At 39.5% G+C, this 25,106-nt stretch overlaps 2 protein-coding genes across 2 annotated transcripts in view; both read right to left on the reverse strand.

Annotated features, from left to right (window-relative positions):
• KCNQ5 (potassium voltage-gated channel subfamily Q member 5) overlaps window positions 1-25,106 on the reverse strand; it is a 609,327-nt gene that overhangs the window by 157,032 nt on the left and 427,189 nt on the right. The window contains 1 exon segment of the mRNA XM_056109768.1: window positions 6,642-6,768. Within this exon segment, the coding sequence (XP_055965743.1) occupies window positions 6,642-6,768 (127 nt within the window).
• On the reverse strand, window positions 18,650-18,991 carry LOC130019298 (60S ribosomal protein L35a-like). Its single transcript, XM_056109933.1, is given in 1 exon segment — window positions 18,650-18,991. A coding segment is annotated over 1 exon segment (342 nt).

Below are 25,106 nucleotides of genomic sequence, written 5' to 3' on the forward strand. Positions count from 1 at the left end.
ACATGCAAGGCAGGTGTTCCATTACTGAGTTACACCCTAAGCCCCATACAGGATTTTAATTTTCCTAGAATGGTACAATTGAGAGTTTGAACTTAGAAGGAAAGAAAAGTAGCATAACAGTATATAATAGAAACAACCACAATGAAAGTAATTTCTGTGAAAAGTGAGATAAAATTAGAAAGTATAGAAAATGATGCAATTCATGTGCATGTCTCTCAGAATAAAAGACAGAAAAGCAGAAAGAAAGGGAGTTTCATCATTTCAGTTTAGAAGCCAGTGGCAGGTCCAGTTCTCTAGTTTAACTTTGGAACACCTTCGTTGCGTGAGATCCCTTTTAACAAAATGAATCCACAGGTACATTAGAGTAGCCTTGACTGTGCGGCTAATTGAAATAATGGCTTCGATTTTATTTTATTTTGTTTTTTATATTTATTTATTGAATCACTGTGGGAAAAGTTACAAAGGTTTAAGTCTCGGTCATGCAATGACCAAACACCTTTCCCTTCACCAGTACTTATTTTTCACCACCAAGAACCCCAATATACCCCCGCTCCCAACCTTCCCAATGCCTGTGAGGCAGATGAATTCTACTTAACTCTCTATCTACTTTGATTACATTCATTATTTCGACAAAAGATGCACCATTATTGTCTAGAGTTTGCACCCAACAATCAGAACTGCTGAAAAGGCATTGTGAAATAATTTGTCTTCTACAGCTGGTTATGAGAACCATATGATGTCGCGTGGCATATTGTGGCTGCGCGATTTTGGATTTCTGATATTTTACTTATTAAGTCTGGAGGTATTTCTGCCAAGAGCCAGATAATTATGAGATTGGTTTCTGTGGCTCTGGAGCCATGGCCGTGACGGAGAGCTGCTCGTGGGGGGCAACTCGTCACCTCAGTAGGGCGTGAAAGATGAGCTGGGAATGCACCCCTTCCCATGAGGTTGCAGTTGCCCCATCACCGCCAGCTCATACCTGGCTTTCCAATAAGCTCTGAGGTGGCATCCATCTTGCTGCCCAGGGTGAAAAAGGTGGAAGGGAGCGACACCCCTTCCCTCCTGGGGAGGCATGGTACCAGGGATTAACGCATAGTCCATTCACTTTTCTGCTGCAAGCTGTCAGGCTCTGCATTAAGTCCTTATGGCTCTGGAGCCATGGCCGTGCCAGAGAGCCTCTCGTGGGGGGTAACTCGTGGCCTCGGTAGAGCATGAAGGATGAGCTGGGAATGCCCCCCTTCCCATGAGGTTGCAGTTGCCCTGTCACCGCCGGCTCATACCTGGCTTTCCAATAAGCTCTGAGGTGGCTGCCATCTTGCTGCCCAGGGGTTTCGATTCTATTTTAGCCAAGTAAGGAGCTGTTTATTTTTCTCATAAAAATTATGCTTGTTGGCATTTTTCTGAATGACTTCATCTCATGTCTAAGGTATATATGCTAATTTAATGAGCAAAAAAAGTCTATGCTGCTGTTTGCCTTTTTTATCTTCTTGTGGAACTATTACATTGAAGAAAAACTGCTAAAGTAAGAATAAGGATTCAACACATTTAGTATCAAATACGGATGAAAATTAGTAACTGGATGGTATTTTTTGCCTTCTTCCTATGCACTGTAGGAATGAAAAACATGGTTCTGGCATAGCTGTTTTTAGAAAGAATCACCAGGGAATCCAGAAAGCTGCTGTTAGGCAGTAATTTGTTGGTTTCCTGAAGCATTAGGTCCATATTATGATCTAAGTAAGCCTTTGGTAGTATTTGCAGTTTTCAGGTAGATCATTAATGAAAACTAGAAAAAGGGTGAAATCAGTTTTTGAAGTTATCTCACACATTGTCAATGCTGAGAACATTGGGAGAATGATTTGTTTGAATGAAGTAATAAGTCCAGGTAAATGAAGGCACCTCATCTTCAAATATGCTTAAAATTGGTAGTGCAGAAATTACTACCGAAAGCTGTAGAACTTTTATTTCAATAATCTCAGAGTATAAATGTAAATTGAGTATCTAAATATAAAGATTATATAATTCAAGACAAGAATCTACCAGTCATGGGGCTGCAAAGATAGTACAGTGGGTGAGCACTTGCCTTGTATGCAGTTGACCTGGATGGGATTCTCAGCACTCTGTATAGTCTCCATGCCCACCCAATCCCTGAGTGCAGTGCAAAGTTAAGTCCTGGGCATAGCTAGGTATGGCTCAAAAACAAACAAACAAAAAAAACCAAATAAACAAAAAAGGAATTTATCGACCTTTAAATCTTGAGATCATTCACTTACTTTTAAAATTCACAACACTTACTACAGAAAGGTGAGAGAGCTGTGCAGGAGATGGGACATTTGCCTTGCATGTGGCCAACCCAGGTTTTGTCCCTGGCACTCCACATGGTTTCCTGAGCCCTCCAGGAGTAATCCCTGGGCACAGAGACAGAAGTAAACCCTGAGTACTGCTGGTGTGCTGCTCCTCCCCATCCAAAAAAAAAACCCCAAAAATTTACCGGGGAAAATTAAGTAACTTTAGGGAAATTTAGGGTAATTTTATTACTTTATGATGATAGTAATCATTACATACTTTTAAAAAAGATCTGTATGGGTTTTACTACTCTTCTGATACAGAATAACACCATTAGACAGGTGATATTTGGTGCCTCTATGACTTTAAATCTTACTGACCTCATACTTGAGAATCATACTGAACATGTATTATATCAATTTGGTTGGATCATAGATGAAGTTGTTGCATACACATTAAATAAAATATAAAAAATCAATTATCCAAAATATAAGTATATGTATTTTTCTAAAAGGGATTCATTAATTTGTCCAAGAAATTTTTTCCCCACATTCATTAGAGGTAAAAAACCACATTAAAAAATACAGAGGAATGAACAAAACCTAAGTTCAGACTAAATTTGCAAGACTACTATTGACTACAATTACAGATAACACAAACTTATTTTGAGAACCACATATTTTACTAAGAACTTGCAAACATCTAAAGCAGGAGGAGAAAAATTAGAGGACTATGATATGCTGCTGTATCCATAATTGAAAGCTATCAAAAGTCAACAGGCATCTGTAAACAACTTCTCTTTTAACTTGGAGGTCAAAAATATATTGGCATTGCCTCTGAAATTGGAACAAAACCAATTTTTAATTGGTTTTAAAATCTGGAACAGAACATTCCTGCAGTCATCCATGAACCAACCTTATCCTGTAGAAGCTGAGTGAATCTTGGCCAACTATCTGCCTTGTGAACTGTTTTGTTTGGGCCACTCATAGGACAGAAAGTAATTGTACAGTACTTTCACATCAAGTTATAGCTCTCCTGCTATTGCTTGAGCAGAAAAGTTGAAAAAGGAAAAAATATCTAGAGAGAAAAATAAAATGCTGCTGCTATTATGACTTTGGGTTAGATGGCTACAAAGTTGGGAGTTAACTGAGTCCTTCTATACTTTAGAATAATAGTTCTCAAAAAAGCATGGAAAACTATTCTGAAAGAAGAGAGACAGTCACACAAATAGATTTCAGTAGCAAAGACCAAAATGTGGGTATTTTAAGTGGATTTAAGTCAGAATTTCACTACTGTAACACCAACACTTCATACAACCAAGCTTCTATAAAATTTGGCTGAATCAGCAGTCACTCATTTAAAAATGTATACTGTGAAATTACCTCAGTACAAGGGTGAATGAGAAGATACCTGTTCTCTCATGTCCAGGAAAGTCTCTCCCTGCACACTGAGGATGTTATAAAGGACCCATTGTAGCAGTGTTCATGGATGGGGAAATGCTCTCTCCAATTCTTCCTTAAATGCACCCTACTGACTCTTACCATGGGGAACAGTGATAAAAAAAGAAATGAAGACAATTTCTCAACAATTCCTGACAATTTCTCAACAATTCCTGTGCAAAATGAGCAAAATGGAAAATGTGTTGGAGGTAACACAGATGTCAAAATGGCCTCGTAAATTAAAACAAAGCAAAACGTTTTATCCTATTGAATAGTTGAATTAAGTAAGCCTCATCAAGACTCTAACATTTGGATTTGAATAACTTCCTAAGAACTGAGAAGGAAAAAAAAGAAAAAGAAAACCAACTATAGTTGATAAATATAACAACTATTTATATTGTACATCTAGGATTTTCATTTTCCAAAAAAAATAACACTTGCTTAAAAATAAGTCTATGTTCTTGAGCAGAGTCAGATGATACAGAGAAAGAGTGAGAAACTGTTCTAATCAAAGGAAACTGAGGACACATGGCGATTGACTGCACCATATGACCCAGACTGTGATTCTGTTCCAGACTGTGATTCTGTTCTGGGTAAAAGAAACAAAATGTAGTAAATAAAGCTCCTGGAAGAGAGTGACATAGAATGTCCTGACTCAGAACCAGGTTATCTTCACCGGGGCAACTCAGAGGGAGGGGGTTGAGTTTCCCTACCAGCCGCAGTGGAAGCCCGGCAGCCAAAAACCTCCAGAACCCAACAGCAGCCATGCTCAAGGCTGCTCTCTACAGGCTTGGATGAGCCTCACCCATGGGAGAACCTGTAGAAGAATCCAGGTATGTGGGACCCGTGACTGAAAATTCTAAGCTTGCTCAGGAGCAAGAATGGGTCTCCTCTCCCCAGCTCCCTCGTTTACCAGTATCTTGGCAGTCACACCCACAAACTGCCCCCAGCTCCATGTAATCTCATCAATGGCCAAGATCCAGAGACTACGAAATAAAGCTCCCAGAAGAGAGTGACACAGACCTTAGACATGAGTTAATCTATTCTATAATTGTATTCTAAATTTCAGAATTCTTGGAGTGACCTCTCATACTTTACCCCACTGATGTACTAAAAGTTGCACACCTTTTTTGGGGTTTAACATACATGTTTATAATCTCTTATAGAAGAGCTTAATGGCCCCACGATGAAAGGCAACAAGATTCACACACTTTCCTTTTATGGTGGTGGGAAGGCGCACGGTGGTGGGATTGGTATTGAATATTAACTGTAGTGAATTATTGTGAACAACTTTATAAAAATAAAATAAAATATAAAAAATAAATAAAAATGGAACCAAAACTGTTTCGGGCACGATGCTTGCCTTGCACTCAGCCAACTGGAAAAAAAAGAAACAAAATGCAGTAGAGGGACAAAATGTGATAAAAGTACAAAATAAAGTCCTAGGCTATATTTATTTCTCCCATCCAGTATAGTACCTATTGGTCCATTGGCAAAACTAGAGTGCAATTTAGCAGATTGGGTTTGTGTTAGTAATGTCAATATAGTGAAGGTTATATAAAAAGATCCAGTTTACTGAAGGCTATATATTTTTATAAGATCATTTAACTAAAATTTTTTTCTACATCAGTTTTATAGAAAAATTATGCTGAAATATATAAGAATAAAAGTCCATGGCATACAAATTTACTCTTCTTTTAAAAACAAAATTAAAAAATTGTGATATACCAAATAAAGGTTTTGGGAGGATCCTCCCAGGATGGGAGAAGCATGTGGAAAGTAGATGATAGACTAAACATGATTGTCACCCATTGCCTCTTTGGCAAACCACAACACCCAAAAGGAGAGAGAGAACAAAGGGGAATGCCCTGCCACAGAGGCGGGGTGGGATGGGGGAGAGGGGGGGTGGGAGGGATGCTGAGATCCGTGGTGGTGGGGGGTGGGCATTGGTGCAGGGATGGGTGTTTGATTGTTGTATGGTTGAGGCCCAGGCACGAGAATGTGTAGGTCTGCAACTGTACCTCATGATGTCTCACTATTAAAATATTTTTAATATAAAAAAGGTAGAAAATATTGTGATATAATTTACCAGTCTTAAATTTCATGACATACTTTAAAATATACTGCTGGAAGATGCAAGGTCTTGTTTCCAGAAGCTACGGGGTATCTTCAGTAAGATGTATAATTTAATTGGAAACTTATTAAGTGTTGTAAACCGAAGTTACCGCAATTGAAAAAATATGATGCCAAGCTGGTATGCAGGAAAATGGAATCCTCCTGAAATTGCAGCAGCTAGAGAGGTGAAGAGATATGACCTTTGTTTTGGGACTTCAGCATGGAGGACTCATACTTTAGAGTGTAAGGCACTTTATCAGAACTAAAATTATCAATGCAAACAGTAAAGCCCACTTAGAGAAATTCTTGAGGCATGCTAATTGAACTGCATTACAAGGACCACATAGTGCTGCCCTGTCCAGCAGATCAGAGCATTAAAGAAGCGCTTCTCACTCACTGCTGTATAGGAAAAGGGGGTCTTTATCATTTCTAAAATTGATTCGTCCCCAATTCAGGACAACAGTAGTGAACCATGTCTTTTAGTACAATGTAACTAATGTAAGTGTGAGAAAATCAGACCATCTGGGTCAGATTCCAGCTCTACCACTTAGGACCATTATGACTTTCAACAATCTATCTCATCTCACTTTGTCTCAGTTTTTTGTATTTGTTTGTAAATGGGAAGATGAAAATACCTACAGTATAGTGTTACAGTGAAGGTGAAATGAATTCTCACTTTTAAAACGTAAGAGGGTATGGATTTATGAACAACAGCTTTGGATATCAATTAAATGTTGCATTATAAGAGATAGAAGAACAGGCTCCCATGTCAATAACCCAGGTATCAGGGGATTTAATATTCACCTATAACACAGAAGGGTTTTCGGGCAAAGCGCAGTCTTCCTTGCCATCCTCTATACCGACAACAGCAACCTGCAGACCAGATTCGCACGATGAATTCCAAACCAAAGACGACAATCATCACGAACTCCTAAAATATCAATTCAGACATGTTAGAGAGAAGCCTGGGGCAGCAAGAAGCTCTACAGATAGTTCTGGACATTTAAGTACTTCCTGTAAAACACGAAGGTACAATGTCTAAAGTTACAAGCATCTACTCTTTTCCAAATCAAATCCAACCAAACCTGAAGAACATCTGAAACTCACATGACTGCATTTCTTTTGACGTCTCTAACACTTGGTACTTTTAGGAGTGAGTTTTAATACTCTTCAGGCTGAATGCCCTATCTACTTCAACTGGAATATAGAATGTAACTGATTCGAGCTATCTGGTAATGTGTGAAACATCTGAAATGAAAGGCAGACTATGAACAGGCTTTAGTTTTACAGAAAACAGAGCTTCCTCTTTGCTGCAAGCAGTGACATCATCCCTTACCCTTTATGAGCTGATCTCTGAGAAAAAGTAAACATTTGGAAGCAAACGGAATTCTTTTGTTACAGTGTCAAATTCTCTTTATAAACCAGCAAATTCAAAAGGCTTTCCTGCGTGTAGTGTGTGTGTGTATGTGTGTGTGTGGCACATATAATCTTTTGTCACAAATGAACCCTGTGGTGGTCTCCAGATCTTGTTATTTTGCTGAGAACACATCATCCTCTCCAGCAAATAAGTTGAGGTTACTTAGAAAGAGTGAAGAGTGAACCTGAGGGAAAGACCAGCTAAAGTGGCTCATTAAGCAGTATGTCACAAAATGAAAAATCAAATGGAACTGGGATGAAGAAAGCAGCTCTTGCTGTCTCTGGAGGGCCAAGAACTGATCAATTAAAAAAAATTAATTGTTCCCTCTCTTGTTTTCCAATAAGGACTGACTCAGTATTTATAACATAGAATAATGTTTACCAAGTGATTATTAGAATTGCTTAATTGTAAAAAAGATACGTGGTCTTTACTAAGACATGCAGGCTTTGCAAAATTAAACAACTCTACTGTGAACAACTTTGTAAATCACAGTATCTCAATAAACATTCGTGAAAAGAAAAAAAAAAACACTAGAAGAGAAATGGTAGGGCGTAGTTACACAGGTCAGGAAAAGAAAGGTGCTAGTACACTCCCCACCCAAATGTCTCATGTTCCAAGATAAAAACTGTTACCCAATTGTGAAAAATGGTAGTTTTATTCTAAATTTTCTGGCAAATCTCTCTCTTTCTCTCTCTCTCTCTCTCTCTCTCTCTCTCTCTCTCTCTCTCTCTCTCTCTCTCTCTCTCTCCCTCCCTCCCTCCCCTGATGATGTTCAGGGCTTACTCCTGGCTCTGTGTTTCTGTCCTTAAGGACCACTCCTGGTGGTGCTCAGAGGTCCATATGTGGTGTCAGGGATTGAACCCCAGTTCATCGGGTGCAAGGCAGTATCTGCTGTACGATCTTACCTACTGTTTTATTTCTCTGGCCCAAATGTCTCTCTTTTTAAAGAGTATGTAATGATGCTTTTCACTTAAACATTTTTTAAACAGGGTAATTCTCAGTAATACAGGTCTGATGGTTGGTGTCAGGGGTCACCGCAAGCACACTTGGTGATGCTAGGGGCCTGGCAGTACTGGGGATCAGATTCAGGGCCTCTCACACACACTAGGCATGTGCTCCACCATTTGCATTATCTCCCCAGTCCCTGTTCTGCATAACTCTTGTTTTGAAGTACCTGGTAGAGGTATATGATTCTATTCTGTTATTTTGCACTAAGCATTTCCCAGGTTTTTCCCATTTCCCATGTATGTCCCATAATGGGAAAAACCCCTTCAATATTATTGCTATCTATTCACAGTGAAAACTATGTAATTAGCTCTCTGAAGATGACCTCATATGGAGATAACTCAAAATTCTGGTCAACATGAACTCATTAATGATAGGAAGGTTTGGCTTGGTTTTGTTTTGGCTTTTTTTTTTTTTTTGGTTTTGTATCCACATTTAGGTAGCTGAGTGTCAATTCATTCCAAAGGTAGATAAATGCCTGATTAACTCTTTCCTATCCAGCATATCTTTCCACGTGTAGAAAACATGATGTCTGTACCCAATCTAGGTTTCAAGGCAAGTGCACTTTTGCTAGAAAGCTTGGCACTGCACTCATGAATATAAGGTCCCATTATAAGGGATGCACAAGTAAATCCCAAATGTGACCTGTGTAACTGGGCCCTACCATTTATTTCTTTTCTAGTGTTTTTTTTTCTTTTCACGAATGTTTATTGAGATACTGTGATTCACAAAGTTGTTCACAGTAGAGTTGTTTCATTTTACCAATGTTCCAACACCAATCTCACCACCAATGTCCCCTTCCCTCCATCAATGTCCCCAGATTCCTCCCAGCCACCAGACTACCCCCTTGACAAGCATATGATAATTTTATTTCATATCGGTTCAATAAAACTTAAAGAAATGGCAAATAGGATTATTAGAAAATAAAATAGAAGTCAATTTGTGATGATTAATTGCTATATGTTTATAACCTTTTTTAATCTAGTAGAGGACAACCATATGTGAGTGTCATTCTCAATGTCATATGATGGGAAGTTTCTCCTGTTGTTTTAAGAAACTCTTTACAGCTGCACAACATTTTGTAGTTGGTAATCTCTTCTACAAGGGCTTACTGGCTCTTGCAAAACTAGTTGCAAGGATATGAATTCTTTAAGCTGTTTTCCTGTCCATGAAGCTCTATTTAGTATCTTCAATTCTGAATGATAATCTAGCTGGATAGAGTATTCGTGGTGAGGCGTTTGTTTTGTTGAATTTCTATTCGATTTCTTTCCATATTCTTTTGGGTTGTACAAAATTACAAAATTATTTCAACTGCACCACCACCAAAATTCTAAAGACTTTCCCACTGATCTCATGTTTCTTCTTGTCTGCCTCCTTTCCTGCCCCCCTGAAGTCCTTTCACCCCACTATTTGGCGGTCTTAGTTCAAGGCCAAGAGTTTGTTATCAACAGTAGCTTCACAACCTTTACTTTGTTTCTTTATGTATCACAAACATATATCTTTGAGAATATATGCTGTTTCTTTTTCTTATGCTGACTTATTTTGCTGAACACAACACTCTCTAACGCATATTACTTCTTTTCATTTTATTTGGATAAATTCCCAGAAAGGAAATTTTTATATCACATGGTAGTTCTATTTTAAAATTTTAGATGACCCTCCTATATTGATTTCCATAGTGGCTTTATTCCTACTGATATAGCACGTAATTTTTTTTTAATTTCTTGTATTCTTGCCACCACTTGTTAGGGCTTGTCTTTTTAATAACATCCACTGGAATAGGTGTGAGGAGATATCTCATTGTAGTTTTGACCTACACTTCCTTTATAATTAGTGGTGTTGATTATCTTTTCACGTATTTGTTGTCCATTTGTTTATTTAATTTGCTTTTATTTGTTTTTTAAGGACACACCCAGCAATGCTCTGGGTACACTCCTGGATTTGAGTTTGGGAATTTCTTCTGGAGAAACATATAACTTTCTTTCTTTCTTTCTTTCTTTCTTTCTTTCTTTCTTTCTTTCTTTCTTTCTTTCTTTCTCCCTCCCTCCCTCCCTCCCTCCCTTTCTCTCTTTCTCTTTCCCTCTTTCTCTTTCTCTCTCTTTCCTTTCTTTCTTTCTTTCTTTCTTTCTTTCTTTCTTTCTTTCTTTCTTTCTTTCTTTCTTCCTTCCTTCCTCCCTCCCTCTCTTTCCCTCTTTCTCTCTTTCTCTCTCTCTCCTTTCTTTCTTTCTTTCTTTCTTTCTTTCTTTCTTTCTTTCTTTCTTTCTCTCTTTCTTCCTTCTTCCCTCCCTCCCTCCCTCTCTCTCTTTCTCTCTTTCTCTCTCCTTCCTTCCTTCCTTCCTTCCTTCCTTCCTTCCTTCCTTCCTTCCTTCCTTCCTTTCTTCTTCCTTCCTTCCTTCCTTTCTTCTTCCTTCCTTCCTTCCTTCCTTCCTTCCTTCCTTCCTTCCTTCCTTCCTTCCTTCCTTCCTCCTCCCCTTCCTTCCTTCCTTCCTTCCTTCCTTCCTTCCTTCCTTCCTTCCTTCCTTTCCCTATTGAATCACCATGAGATACAGTTACAAAGCTTTCATGATTGAGTTTCAGTCATATAATGATTGAATACCCATTCCTCCACCAGTGCACATTTTCCACCACCAATGTCCTTAGCATTCCTCCTGCCATTCCCATCCCATTCAACTCCCTGGCTCTGTGGCAGGCACCTTCCTTCTTATTCTCTCTCTACTTTTGAGCATCACGATTTGCAATACAGATACTGTGAGGCCATCACGTTTGGTCCTTAGTCTACTTTCAGCACACATCTTCCATCCCGAGCGATCCCTCCAACCATCATTGACTTCGTGGTCCCTTCACCATTCCAATTGCTTTCTCCCCCAGCACATGAGGCAGGCTTCCAACCATGGAGCAATCTTCCTGGCCCTTGTCTCTACTGTTCTTGGGTGTTAGTCTTATATTATTTTATATTCCACAAATGAGTGCAGTATTTCCATGGCTGTCCCTCTCTTTCTGACTCATTTCACTTAGAATGATAGTCTCCATGTCCATCCACTTATATGCGAATTTCATGAGTTCACATTTTCTAACAGCTGCATAGTATTCTATCTATTGTGTAGATGTACCACAGAGAAACATATTACTTGGGGGAAATATATTGTACCCAGGATCAAACAAAGGTCAGACACATGCAAAGCAAGCACCTAAACTCCATACAGAATCTCTCCTTCTCCTCTTTTGTCTTTTTGAAGATGGCCATTTAACAAGTATGATATATCTCATGTGTGTAACAACCAGTCTCACAATGTTACTGGGTCTGCTCGAGCAAATCGATGAACAATGGGAGGACAGTGCTACAGTGTATGATATATCTTAATTTAAAATTCCCTGATGATTAAACTGAAAAACTTTTTTTCTTCCTTTTTGGGCCACACCCAGCAATGCTAAGCTTATCCCCTACTCTGTGCCTGGCAGGCTTGGGGGATAGGGGTGCTGAGGCTTGGGCGGGTGCATGGCACATACCCTACCCACTGTACTACTGCTTCAGCTCAAACTGAGCAACTTTTAATATATCCGTGGACCATTTGCATATTCACTTCGAAAAATGATTGAAAGGACTGAAAAAAATTCAGTCCTTTGTCCACTAAAAAAAAAATCAGATTATTTGCTTTGAGTTATGGAAGTTGCTTACATATTTTGGATGTGGACTCCTTGTCAGTTGTTTGATGTCAAATCTTTTCTCTCATTCAAAGTTGCTCTTCATTTTGTAGATTATTTACTCATCTGGGCAAAAGTTTAGTGCAATCCTGTTTACATACTTTTGCTTTTGTTGCCTGTATCTTAGGGGGTCATAGAAAGAAATTATTGCCCAGATCAATGTCAAGAAGTCCTTTCCTTATATTTTATTTTATCAATTATTCAGCTTCAGGTCTGACACTTGTGTCTTTATATTGAGATGGTTTTTCCACATGATTTAAGACGAGGGTTCAATTTTGTAATTAAGCATGTGCATATTTAATTTTTTCATTTATGCTATAAACTCTCGCAAGTTAGGAACAGAGGCTCTTTATTCTCTTAATTTGATAAGCAATACCTGAAAAAAGCCTTACAGCTAATTTACTTAATGGTGAAAGACTAGATACTTTCTCCTAAAATCAATAACAAGAAAAGTTGCTACTGCCATTTCTTTAGTCAACATATATATATATATATATATATATATATAGTAACTGTATATGGTAAGTAAAATAAACAAAAGGCATATGCATTAGAAACGGATATATAAGCAGTTCCTATTTTCAGCTGGCAGGATTATGTAGAGAAAAATAATAAGGAATACAAAGAACCCTAAAGGTTTTAGCACAGAGGAGATCACAAAGTTTGTAAGATACAATATCCTCATATAAAAATCAATTATATTTCTATGCTAGCAGTGAAGATGTGAAAGCCAATAAGAAAAGCACATTATTTATAATATTCTAAAGAAAAGACATTTAAAATATGCAGAGCATACCATGTTGGATAAAATCTTGATGAATGAAATCAGAATAGAGGGAGGTCAAAATGGCAGAGTAGGCTGCCCCATGTGTCACACCAGGTCCAAAATGCAACAAAAGGCAGAAGTAAGTAAAGGACTCTATGAGCAGCCCCCACAGGCTGAGTGTCACAGAAACCAGCAAACAGCTCTTGAGAGTTTTCTAATGAGGAAGTTCCCAAACATAAAAAGCTCAAAGAGGGTGGCCCCAGAGTTGGGGGAGGGGTGAAGTGGAAGGATGGAGCATGCTAGGGATATAGCAACACCAGGTTATAATATCATTCACAGCTTTCTGTTTCCCAACTGGCGTGAGACCTGAGTTGGGGGATGGAGGTGGGGGTGGTTCAGGGTTTGGCAGGATCCCAGGCTGGCACCTACAGTGTGGCACACAATTGCAGCCCCAGGCAAGGAAGCAACTCACAAGGAGTCTAGTCTAGTGCCACGTGAAGGAAACAACAACAAAGGCAACAACAACAACTACAAACCCTCCCCTAACACACAGCCCAGTACAGACATTTACCCAGTTTCAGAAGGAGATGATTCAAGAAATAAGGAGAGCTCATTCAGGTGTGCTGGATGTCCAAACCCAATGACTGAGGCAAGTGGACCAGAATGAGACACCAGACACTATGAAGGCAGGGAGCTGTCACTGATTTGGACAGCAAAGTCTCAGAAGTGGCCAGATGCAACAGAAATCAGCAGCATAGGTTGTGGGTGAAATTGTGAATGTGCATTTAGACCTGCACAAAACCAGACACACACCCCAAGACCTCCTGTGCAGTTGATACATTGAAGTGAAGGACTACAACAAAATTAATGGGTGGAGATGACAGCATGGAAGGGTCCCCTAGGTACCCACCATCTCTATTAATTCTCAAAAGATGATTTCAAAATGACCATAGTAAGGCTGTTTAGTAAGCTGAAGGAAATGATAGAAGAGACTTCCAAAAAGAAAGCATGAGATAACTGCAACCAGAACTCCAAAGAAACTTATAATCCCTACCAAATGATGACAATAAATTCCTTTATCACAGCAATCTCACTTAATGTCAATGACTTTCTAAACTCACCAATCAAAAGGCGCATTTAAAAAAAAATATCCCACAAATGAGTGTAATCATTCTACGTCTGTCCCTCTCCTTCTGACTCATTTCACAATATGATACTCTCCATGCCCATCCATTTATAAGCAAATTTCATGACTTCACTGTGCCTAATAGCTGCACAGTATTCCATTGTGTAGCTGTACCACAGTTTCTTTAACCAGTCATCTGTTTTCGGGCAGTTGGGTATTTCCAGATTCTGGCTATTGTGAATAGTGCTGCAAAGTGCAGATGGCATTTCTAATAGCCAAGGACAGTAGAAACAGAGGCCCCAAGGATTTCCCCATAACTGGACGCCTGCTTCAAGTGATGGAGGAAAAGGCAGCCGGGAAAGACAAGGGAACACTATGACAAAGAAAGAAGGAGATGATCACTCTGAGTAAGAACTGTGTGCTGAAAATAGGTAAAGTAATAAACGTGAGAACCTCTCAGTATCTGTATTGCAAAGCACATGCCCACAAGGGCGGGGAGAGAGAGAGAGAGAGAGAGAGAGAGAGAGAGAGAGAGAGAGAGAGAGAGAGAGAGAGAAAGAAGAAGAAGAAGAAGAAGAAGAAGAAGAAGAAGAAGAGGAGGAGGAGGAGGAGGATGAGGAGGAGGAGGAGGAGGAGGAGGAGGAGAGGAGAGGAGGAGAGGAGAGGAGAGGAGCGGAGAGGAGAAGAGGAGGAGAGGAGAGGAGAGGAGAGAGAGGGAGAGGGAGAGAGAGGGAGAGAGAGGGAGAGAGAAAGGGAGAGGAGAGAGAGGGAGATAGGGAGAGGGAGACAGGGAGAGAGGGAGAGGTAGAGGGAGAAAGGGAGGGAGGGAGAGAAGGAAGGAGGGAGGGAGGGGGGAAGGGAGAATGAGAGAGAAAGGGAGAGAGTGAGGGTGAGAGGGAGAGGGAGAAAGGGGGGGAGAGAGGGAGGGAGAAAGGGAGGTAGGGAGGGAGAGAGAGAGTGAGAGAGAGGAGAAAGTGCCTGCCATAGAGACAGTCTGGGGTGTGAGGTGGCAGGAGGGAAACTAGGAACATTGGTATTGGTGGTGGGAAATGGATACTGGTGGAGGGATGGATGTTAGAACATTGTATGACTGAAACCCACTCTTGAGCAGCTTTGTAACTGTGTTTCTCATGGTCATTCAACAACAACAACAACAACAACAACAAAAAAGGTAGAGTAGCTGGCTGTCTGGTTGGGAAAATGGGATCCAGCATTCTGCTGCTTACCAGAGAACACCTGAACTGCCATCATAGGAACAGGTTCAAAACAGTGGCTGGAAAATAATCTTCCAGATAAACAGTTGTCTGGAAAAAGCCGGGACAACTATATTTATTTTAGAAAACACAGAATTCAAATTTTAAAAAGCTATTTGAGACAGAGATGGACATTATTCAGGATCAGGGGATCGATAAATCAATGCTTAACACTAATTAATACACATGTAGTAAAATGAAGAGACATCAAAATGTATACCTAAATCGCATAGACACCTATTGATATGTACAAATTGCTCATATATCTAAAATAAATTCTCATGCCTAAATTCATAGCTATGTTAAGTGAGTTTGCTGAAAGACCTTGGGGAATGGTAAGAGGGATCCTAGAGACCAGTGGTCAGGAGACGCTGACACTCCAGATGTGGAGGCAGGAGCACTGTACACTTAAAACATTACTATGAGCAGTCCTGAAAATCATGATGCCTAAATTATAAAAAAGGAAGTCAGACAAGTCCTATATAAATGAAAATACTTTGTTTACGAGTTGGGAGTCTCTCATGTTTAGAATGTCAATTCTTCCCAAACTGATATATAGATTCAATGAAATATTTTGCAGGGCTGCTAATGAAATGTTTTGAAGGTGCTCAGGGCTTATTCTAGGCTCTGTGCTCAGGGATCACTCCTGGGTGGTGCTCAGGGGACCATGTGTGGGGCCGGATCAAATAAGGACCAGCTTTTATCTCTGGCACAATAAACTTACTAAAATTTCCATCAAAATCTCATACTTTTTTTTTGTAGACACAAACAAAATTATTCTAAAATTTAGACAAATTGCACATGCTCTACCTAGAATAGCTAAAAACAATTCCCAAAAAAGTAAAATAAAATGGGAGAACACTCTAGCTGATATTTAGGCCTATTATATAATTCTAGTAATTAAGACTGTGGCATTGGCAGAGGGACAAACATACAGAACAATAGAGAAGACAGATCAGAGAGCTTATAAATATAACCAAATATGCTCAATTATTTTAAAATACTTGTACAAATGCAATTCAATTAGGGTAGAAAGAGCCTCTCAAAAAATGATGCTGCGCTGAAAGTAGACTATGGACTGAACATGTTTGCCACTCAATGCCTCTTTTGCAGACCACAACACCCAAAAGGAGAGAGACAACACAGGGGAATGCCCTACCACAGAGGCAGGGGGGGATGGGGGGATGGGGGTGGGAGGGATATTATCCATGGTGGTGGAAAATGGGCACTGGTGGAGGGATGGGTATCTGATCATTGTATAATCGAAACCCAAGCACAAAAATTTGTAAATCTACAACTGTACCTCATGGTGTTTCACTAATAAAAATTTTTAAAAAATGATGCTGGAGGATTGAATAGCCATTAAAAAAATCACCACCTATATTTCCCACCTTAGACAAAAATATGGAACTTTAAATGGACATAAGTGTTGGAACTACAAAACTTTTAGTAAAAACCATAGGCGAAAAATGCGGGTATTTGGACTAAGTGAAAAATTTTAAACAAAAGAACAAGTAACTCAAGAAAATAATTGATAAATTAGACTTCATTGAAAGTAGAGAAGACGGAAAGACAGATTATAGACTGAGAGAAAATATTTGCAAACCATGCATTTGACGAGGTGTCTAGAATATCTAAAAACTCTCAAAACTCAAGAGTGAAAAGCCGAACTACTAGGATACAAGAGGAATACAAGTGAAACCACACTGAAATAGTACTGCATACTAGTGACAATGGGTAAAATAAGAAATAGTGACAATATGAAATCTTGAAGAGAATATGAATGTTACATCCCACTTGGAAAGTAATCTGGTAGTTTGAAAAAAATATGTTATTGGATACAAATAGTCCCGTTACGAGGATTATTTTCAGTTAGAAGGTTCGACATAATCCAAAGTAGAGTGGGAGAAGGAACAAGGGTTTTGAAATCTGGCATGATCTTGGTTTGAATTTTTGCTCCCTCACATATGACTACTGTCACTCCACTTTTAGTGGGTAGGGCGTTCGCCTTCCAAGCGGCCAACATGGCCAACCCGAGTTCGATTCCTCCGCCCCTCTCGGAGAGCCCGGCAAGCTACCGAGAGTATTGGATATGCCAGACACAGTAACAACAAAGTCTCCAATGGAGACGTTACTGGGTCCGCTCGAGCAAATCAATGATCAACGGGAGGGCCTTTACTTTTACTTTACTTATTAGAGAGGTAACATGGTGAGTTAAATTAGTGTTGAAATTTATGTTTTGGGCATAGAAATACCACCTTATTATACCCACTACCAAAATGCCAATTGTCCCCAGATCCCTTATTTAAACTTTCAGTCCCCCCCCACCCGCCGACACACACACCCTCCCTTGCTCCTTCCACCAGTTTGGTGATCTGGTACTTTTGTTTTAACAAAATATAAGACAATCAATCTCCTTTTTATTTACTTGCTTTTCAGTGAGTTTAAATATTTTTTTAAAAAATTTATTAATTTTATTTTGTTTTTGCTTTTTGGGTCACACCCGGTGATGCACAGAGGTTACTCCTGGAATTACTCCTGGCAGTGCTCAGGGGACCATTTGGGATGCTGGGAATCGAACCTGGGTTGGTTGCAAATGCCTATCCACTGTGCTATTGCTCAAGTCCTAGATCTTTTTTTTTTAATGGAATCACTGTGAGATACAGTTACAAAGTTGTTCAAGGTTGAGTTTCAATCATACAATGTTCCAACAACCATCCCTTAACATTTCTCTGCTACCAATGTCCTTAGTTTCCGCCCCCCATCCCCACCAGCCTGCCTCTATGGCAGACACTTTTCTTCTCTCTCTCTTTCTCTCTCTTACTTTTATTTTACTTTTAGGTACTGTGGTTTGCAATACTGTTACTGAAAGGTTAGCACATATGTCCTTTCACCTTCTTTCAGCACTCAGTTCTTGTCTGGAACGATTATTTCCAATAATCTTTGTCATAGAGTTCCTTTCTCTGTTCTGTTTGCTCCTTCCACCCTCACCAGTCCTTCTGGCCCTCATTTCTGCGGTCTTTGGGTATTATACTCATACTATACATTTTTTAATACTCCATAAATGAGTGTGGTCATCCTATGTCCTATGCCCTATGACTCATTTCACTCAACATGATACTCCCTATGTCTATCCACGAATAAGCAAATTTCATGGCTTCATTTTTACCTAGTGGCTGTGCAGTGTTCCATTGTGTAGCTGTATCATAGTTTCTTTATTCACTCAATCTATTTTCAGGCACTTGGGTTGTTGTCAGAGTTTGGCTATTGTGAATAGTGCTGCAATGAACATAGAAGTGCAGATGGCTTCTCTGCATTGTTTTTGAATCCTTAGGGTTATATTCCTAGGTGAAGTATTACTGGGTCATATGGAAGCTCAATTTCTAATATTTTTGAGGAACATCCATATTGCTTTCCAAAAAGACTGAATCAGTCAGCATTCCTACCAGCAATGAATGAGAGTCTCTTTGTTCCCGCATTCGTAGCAACAATGGTTGTTCTTGTTCTTTTTGATGTGTGCCAGTCTCTGTGGCGTTTAAATCTTTAGAGGTTTAGCATCATATAAATTCTGTGTTCAGCTGCTTTAGCAGAAAGGGTGCTTGAGAATTTGGCATTTGTTTCAATGGGCACGTGGGGCCTTTCATCAGGTACTCTGGTTTTGCTCTGTTTGCCACCAGGAGTCATTGTGTCATGCTTTGCTTTGTACATATAAGCACATCTTTTGCCTAGAGAGAATTTTGCTTCATTTCAAGAATAAATCTCTTATTTCACATAAACACAGACTTTAATAAAATCTCTTATGAAAAGTGACAGGTGTTCCCTCTGATTCTGGACTCCTCTTTTATGATCAGCAAAAATGTCTTTGGATCTCAGTCTTCCAGGCATATTTTCAATCTTACTTATTTTTATTAAAAACTTTTTTCGAGGGGGTATGGTGCCGCCAGCAGGTTAATCTGTACCTGTGAGGTGAGTGCATCTGCAGCCTGATGGTGCCTTCAGACATCCAGATAACCCAAAACTGCTGCTGTGCCTTTCGCCAGACCCCAAAAACTTGGGGCAAAGTTTACCAAGAAAGTAAATGGCCAAAAGTTAGGTATGTGGGAGACACACCCACAAACCACCTCTGCTCAGCTATATAATTGGAAGCAAGTCCTCTCTGGTTCCTGATTGAACTGCTTAATGGCCGTGATCCCAGAGACTCAGAGACAAATCTCGGAACCCAGTGGCTTTTGGCAGAAATGCATCTGTACCCCGCAGTAGGTTACTGTCTCCAGGCCACCCAAGGGGGAAAGATTGCTGTCCCTCCATATGCTCCCCTTTGGCGGCTCAGTGGCTGCCATCTTCCAGAGGCCATTGGCCAGTCAGGTTTGGGCCCTCAGTGACGAGACACTCTGGGCCTCACGGGATGGGGGTGGAGCCAGCCCTTTCCTCCCCATTCCAATGAGACCTCGAGTCGCTGCCCACGAATGACCTCTCTGGCTCCTGATCAAGCTGCTAAACAGACATGATCCCAGAGACTCAGGAACAATTCTCAGAATCCAGCAGGTCTTGGCAGAAATCCCTCCAGATTTAATTGTTAAAATTTTGGAATTTTAAAATAGACATCATATGTTATTCCTAACCAGCAATAGAAAACAAATTGTCTACTGTCGTCTTTTTGGCAGATACGAGTGTTGGGGTAAAATCTCAAATAATAATGGTGGGTCAGGTGTCAAAATATTGAATGTAATCAAAGTATAGAGAGAGTAATGTGGAGGTCATCTGCCCCACAGGTAGGACGAGGGTGTGGGATGGGGGTATACTGGGGGTTTTGGTGGTAGAGAATGGGCACTGGTGAAGGTACGGGTGTTTCATTGTAGAATGAAATGTACAACGTGGAAGTCTTTCAAGACTTAAACCTGAAAGCTTTGTAAGTGCTCTCACAATGATTCAATAAATAAAATTATAAAAAATGAAAAAAAAAGTAAGGTGGAGTTCCTGCCCAATTCAATCAGCCCAATCAGTGGCTGAATAAATAGCAGTACTCCTACATTACAAAAAAAAGTAACTTTTTTTGAGGGTAGATACACATCCTGTGGTACTCAGGGGCTATTTCTAGCTCTGTGCTCAGGCGTAACCCTGGTTGAGGAACCATATGTGATATGGGGATTCAAACCAGGGTCATAAGTGCTGCCTGCAAGGCAAGTACTTTACTTCACGAACTATTTAAGAAGTTCACAGGTTGAAACCCAGATTTTCCAATTTAGAAGTCTAATATGATTGACATAGCAATTTGTTGGTTTCTTATAGAATTAAACATGCAGCACAATATGTCAACTGTACTCTCTGCAGTTCACATAGCAGATTTAGTCATAATGATCAAAAGCTGAAAGAAGTTCAGATGTTCTCCTGATGTATGTGGTTGAAAATCTATATATTTGGGACCAGGAAGAATCTCAAAGGGAGGGGGAGGGAGGTCACGCTTTACAAGCAGGAGTCCCAGGTGAGTCCCAGGTACTACAAGGTATCCTGACCACCACAAGAAACAACCCTAGTACCAAGTCTGTGGGAGCCCATGAGCACTGGTAGGTTTCCGTAAATATAAAAATCAAAAGCTTGATATATCCATACTAAATAATACTGTTAAACAATAAAATAAACCAACTACTGATACAACAACTTGGATGGATTTCTAGGGAAGTGCTGAATGAAAAAAGCCAAACTCAAAAGTGATTCCATTTATTACATTTTTTTTGCAATGAAAATATTTTAGAAATGTAGAATAAGTTAGTGGTTGCTAGAATTCTGTGGCTTCCTGGAGGGTGAGTAAGAAAAAGTAGGTTGGTGTGGTTATTAAAAGTGCAGCTTGAGATAGCTTTGTCATGAGGAAACTTTTTGGTATCTTGGCTACTCTGATAGATGTATGGAACTATACATGTGATAAAATTGTCAAAACTAATGTGTAGAAGTAATCCTGGAGGAAGATGTGTGCATTATGTCTATATCAGTATCTTGTCTATTATAACCTACTACAGTTTTGCAAAATTTTACCACTTGGGGAAACTGAGTAAAGTGTATGGGATAGTTTGATATTATTTCTCATAAATGAATGGCGATTAAGAAGAAATCATTTTAATAAAGGTAAAAAAAGGTAAAGGTAAAGGCCCTCCCGTTGATCGTTGATTTGCTTGAGCAGGCCCAGTAACGTCTCCATTGGAGACTTTGTTGTTACTGTGTCTGGCATATCGAATACTCTCGGTAGCTTGCCGGGCTCTCCAAGAGGGGCGGAGGAATCGAACTTGGGTCGACCATGTTGGCCACTTGTAAGGCGAACGCCCTACCGCTGTGCTATCGCTCCAGCGATATTTATTCTCATAAATTCATTTATTCTCATAAATGAATGGCGATTAAGAAGAAAGAAATCATTTTAATAGAAAACAAAATGCCACTGTTGATCATTTAGCTAAACAGGCAGACTCAAAAAAGGGAATGTTTTCCTCTCTAATTCCTGATACTAGATCTCAACATAACAGTAGCACTGTAGCACTGTCCTCCCGTTGTTTATTGATTTGCTCGAGAGGACCCAGTAACATTGTGAGACTTGTTACTGTGTTTGGTATATCGAATATGTCACAGGTAGTTTGCCAGGTTTTGTCGTGCAGGCGAGATACTTTCAGTAACTTTCCAGGCTCTCTAGAGGGGCAGAGGAATTGAACTCGGGTCGACCATGTTGGCTGCATGCAAGGCAAATGCCCTACCTGCTGTGCTATCGCTCCAGCCCAACATCACAGTATTTTATCTTAATAGTAGGCTCTAACTGACTGTTTAGATGATGTCTCTTATTTTATTTTCAAATAGGTTGAAAGCACAAAATTCTGTTATGCTCAATTGAAACTATTTTGAGTAGGAGTGATTCTTATGAGTCTTGTTGGGTCAGCCACACATTAGGTTCTCATATCAATACTGCTGTAACCCAGGACAAATCAAGTAATTTTTCTATTTGTTTTTAATTGAAAAAAAAATGCTTACTATTTACTCAAATGGTTGCTAGAGATTAGTGAATGAGAGTGTACTTGACTGCCTTAGAGGAAAGTTATAATGTAAAGCTGGAGTCAGTAAAGATAATGTTGCTTTCCCTCACGAAAGCCCTGAGAAGCTTAGTTCTGACAGTTTTCTACAGAACCAAAGGCCATGTTTATAATTTTTATCAGCTGAAAGAGTGCTGGAAGGAGACAAGAGTGTTTCCTCATCTGTCTTCCCAGAATTTTGGTAAAAATAAAGAGCACCTTTTCTATTTTTTACAAACTAAGGAACTACATATAGAAATTAAGAAATCCAAAAAGTTGTGGTAGGGCTAGTCCCAGATGCCACCTAGAATATCTAGTATGAGTATGTACACAGTGGAATACAATTCAGCCAGAAAAGAGGAGCTTGCTTTTGCTCTAGTATGGATGGACTGGAAGAGAAACAAAGTGAGAAGGAGAGAGACCACTACCAGATGGTCTCACTGATACATGGCATATAAACAGAGCAAGGGAAGAGACAATTTGCAATGAAAACAAACCCATAGAGTCTGTTAACAGGATAGAAGTTACCTAAAGAAAGGCAGTGGTGGAAGGGAAGAATTCTATGGTCTGTGGTAGAGTCATATTGGTACTTTGGCATTGCCCCTAAAGCATATAAACATTCACACTCTTGTAAACTAATTTAATTTTAATAAGTTAATAATTAATAAAACACTAACCTAGCTGAACTCTATTTTCTAGATTATGAAGACTCTACAAAAGTCATACAGAAAACCTTGATGTTATTTTATTGAGATATATTATTTGCTGTATGATTTGAAATTTAAGTTCTGTTCCTGCAGTTACAGTGTTTTCAAAGTTCTCAATATAGTAAAAATTGATTTTTTAAGGTACAAATTCACAAAGCCTTACAGCTCATGTTCTAGTTGTTTTCTCATTAATTAACAGCACTGTTCATTAAAACACAGTGACCTTTGTTTAATCTACAAGCTGTCTGCTGTGACCATTAAGCTTTTTTTCTGTTTTTTCCTCCCCATCGAATAGCAATTTTTGTGAAGATAAAATGTGGGCATTAAAAACTCTATAACATTTGCACCAATTCTTGAAGAACTGTGGCTAATTAGACATACAAAATTAGTACTGCTTTTATTCAGAATATCAAAATAATCAATTTTCAGCTATGTTTACTTTCTCTCTCATCTCTGTCTCTCATTCTTTGTCTCTGTCTCTGTCTCTCTGTCTCTCTCTGTCTCTGTCTCTGTCTCTGTCTCTCTCTCTCTCTGTGTCTATGATTGTGCTACTGAAAGTAACAGCATTAGCAGGCCTACAAATCTCCTCCTATAATCCCTGCAGGGAAAGGATTCGTGACATTAACCTAGTCTTAAATTGCAAACAAAAGGCATCTGTCTGAAGACTCACAGTTACAATTCTTTGTCATCTGGATTATTCTGCTAGTATAATACATTTAATGAAATGAAGTTAAGATCTAGAGATTGCTCCATGCTTAAATTAGAATGTGGAAATAAATACACAAAAGCAAATAATCTTTCAGGTACATGTATTTTTAAGGAGCATAAAGAGATTCTAATATACTTACTAGTCATCTTTTACATGCCATCACCAGTCTAGCTCTTGTGTTTCCTTTATGATTAAAAGGACACATCTATTAGTGCTGAAAGAGAATTTTTAGAGAATGATTTTATTTTTAAATTATAGGTACTTATTTGACCTGGAGTCGATGAACACACATCAGTACTTTCAGAATCATACTTGCAAAGAGGGCTTGGTGGGTGGTGGTGAGTATGATGGACCTGTACTTAGTAACTTCATATGCAATGAGTAGGGGTGTGCAGAGAAGGATAGAAGTGAGAATGCTGTGGGAATCAAGGAGATTTCCCAAGAACAAGGAGCAAAGGGTTATGGATGCTTCCTGTTAAGGAAATAATGACTGAGGGGGTTTTGAAAACCAGGGTTACAGGGCTGGCCTTGTTAGTTGGAAAGTATAGGGGATACTGATGAGCTTATTTTTAGGAACAACAGGGAAGTCCAGTCCCTTTGGTGGTTCGCTTCTTTATTGTTGGTTGATTCCTTTCTAAAATTTCTCTGAAATAATCGAAACTTTCAAGATTTTTACACCACTTTCTTTGATTTAATCTATTGTACATTTTTACAGGGGGCTCTATCCAGTAGTGTTCAAGTGAGACTTGGGGGATGTCTAAGGAACCCTCCTGGACATGCTGGACTTGGCATTGCATTGGTGTGCCTGTTGGTTCTATACTTTAGTCCTTTAGTGTGTAGGGTTCACCAGGGTCATCCCTGGTAGTGTTGGGGTGAGTGACATGTGGTACTAGGGATGGAACTCAGGGCCTTGAATATGGCAGGCATGTGTGCTACCATTCGAGGCTTCTCCTAGTCCCTTGAGACCATTTTTAAAGGGCAATTTTTTGAAAAAGTAATTCATTTATCCACGCTTTATATCTCAGAGGGTTTTTGGAGGGTATCGAGAAGACAATACATTGACATGAACATTTCAGAGGACTGATTTATACCTTATTCCCCGAGAAAGATCAGGGCAAGTTTTTTAGGCACAGAGACATAAGTTGAGAAAATCTGGGACATGAGTGGGTAGTGGGTGTTCTTCATTGGGAAGAATGGGGTGAATGGGCCTAATTAAATTATGGTTTAGGACTTTTTCCCCACCATCTCCAGCACTGGTTACTCATGGGACATAGCCACAGTCACGTTCTTTGCTAAGATGCCCAAGTTGACTATATATATAACTATAACTTCCTTCTTTATCTTAATTTTAGTTTTTTTTTTGGGACTTCCAACCAGTGCTTAGGGCTCTTGGGACCATTCCAATACATACTCAGCTATACAGGCTGAATGGTTCAGCGCAGTGCCTGAGCATGAAGTGCTACATGGGCTGTGGGTGGATGAAGACAAGAGATACACTCAGTATGTATGCTCTGAAGACCATGCAGTGCAGGGCATCA

The sequence above is a fragment of the Sorex fumeus genome, unplaced genomic scaffold, assembly GCF_029834395.1.
Source record: "Sorex fumeus unplaced genomic scaffold, SorFum_2.1 ptg000008l, whole genome shotgun sequence".
NCBI classification, from domain to species: Eukaryota; Metazoa; Chordata; class Mammalia; order Eulipotyphla; family Soricidae; genus Sorex; species Sorex fumeus.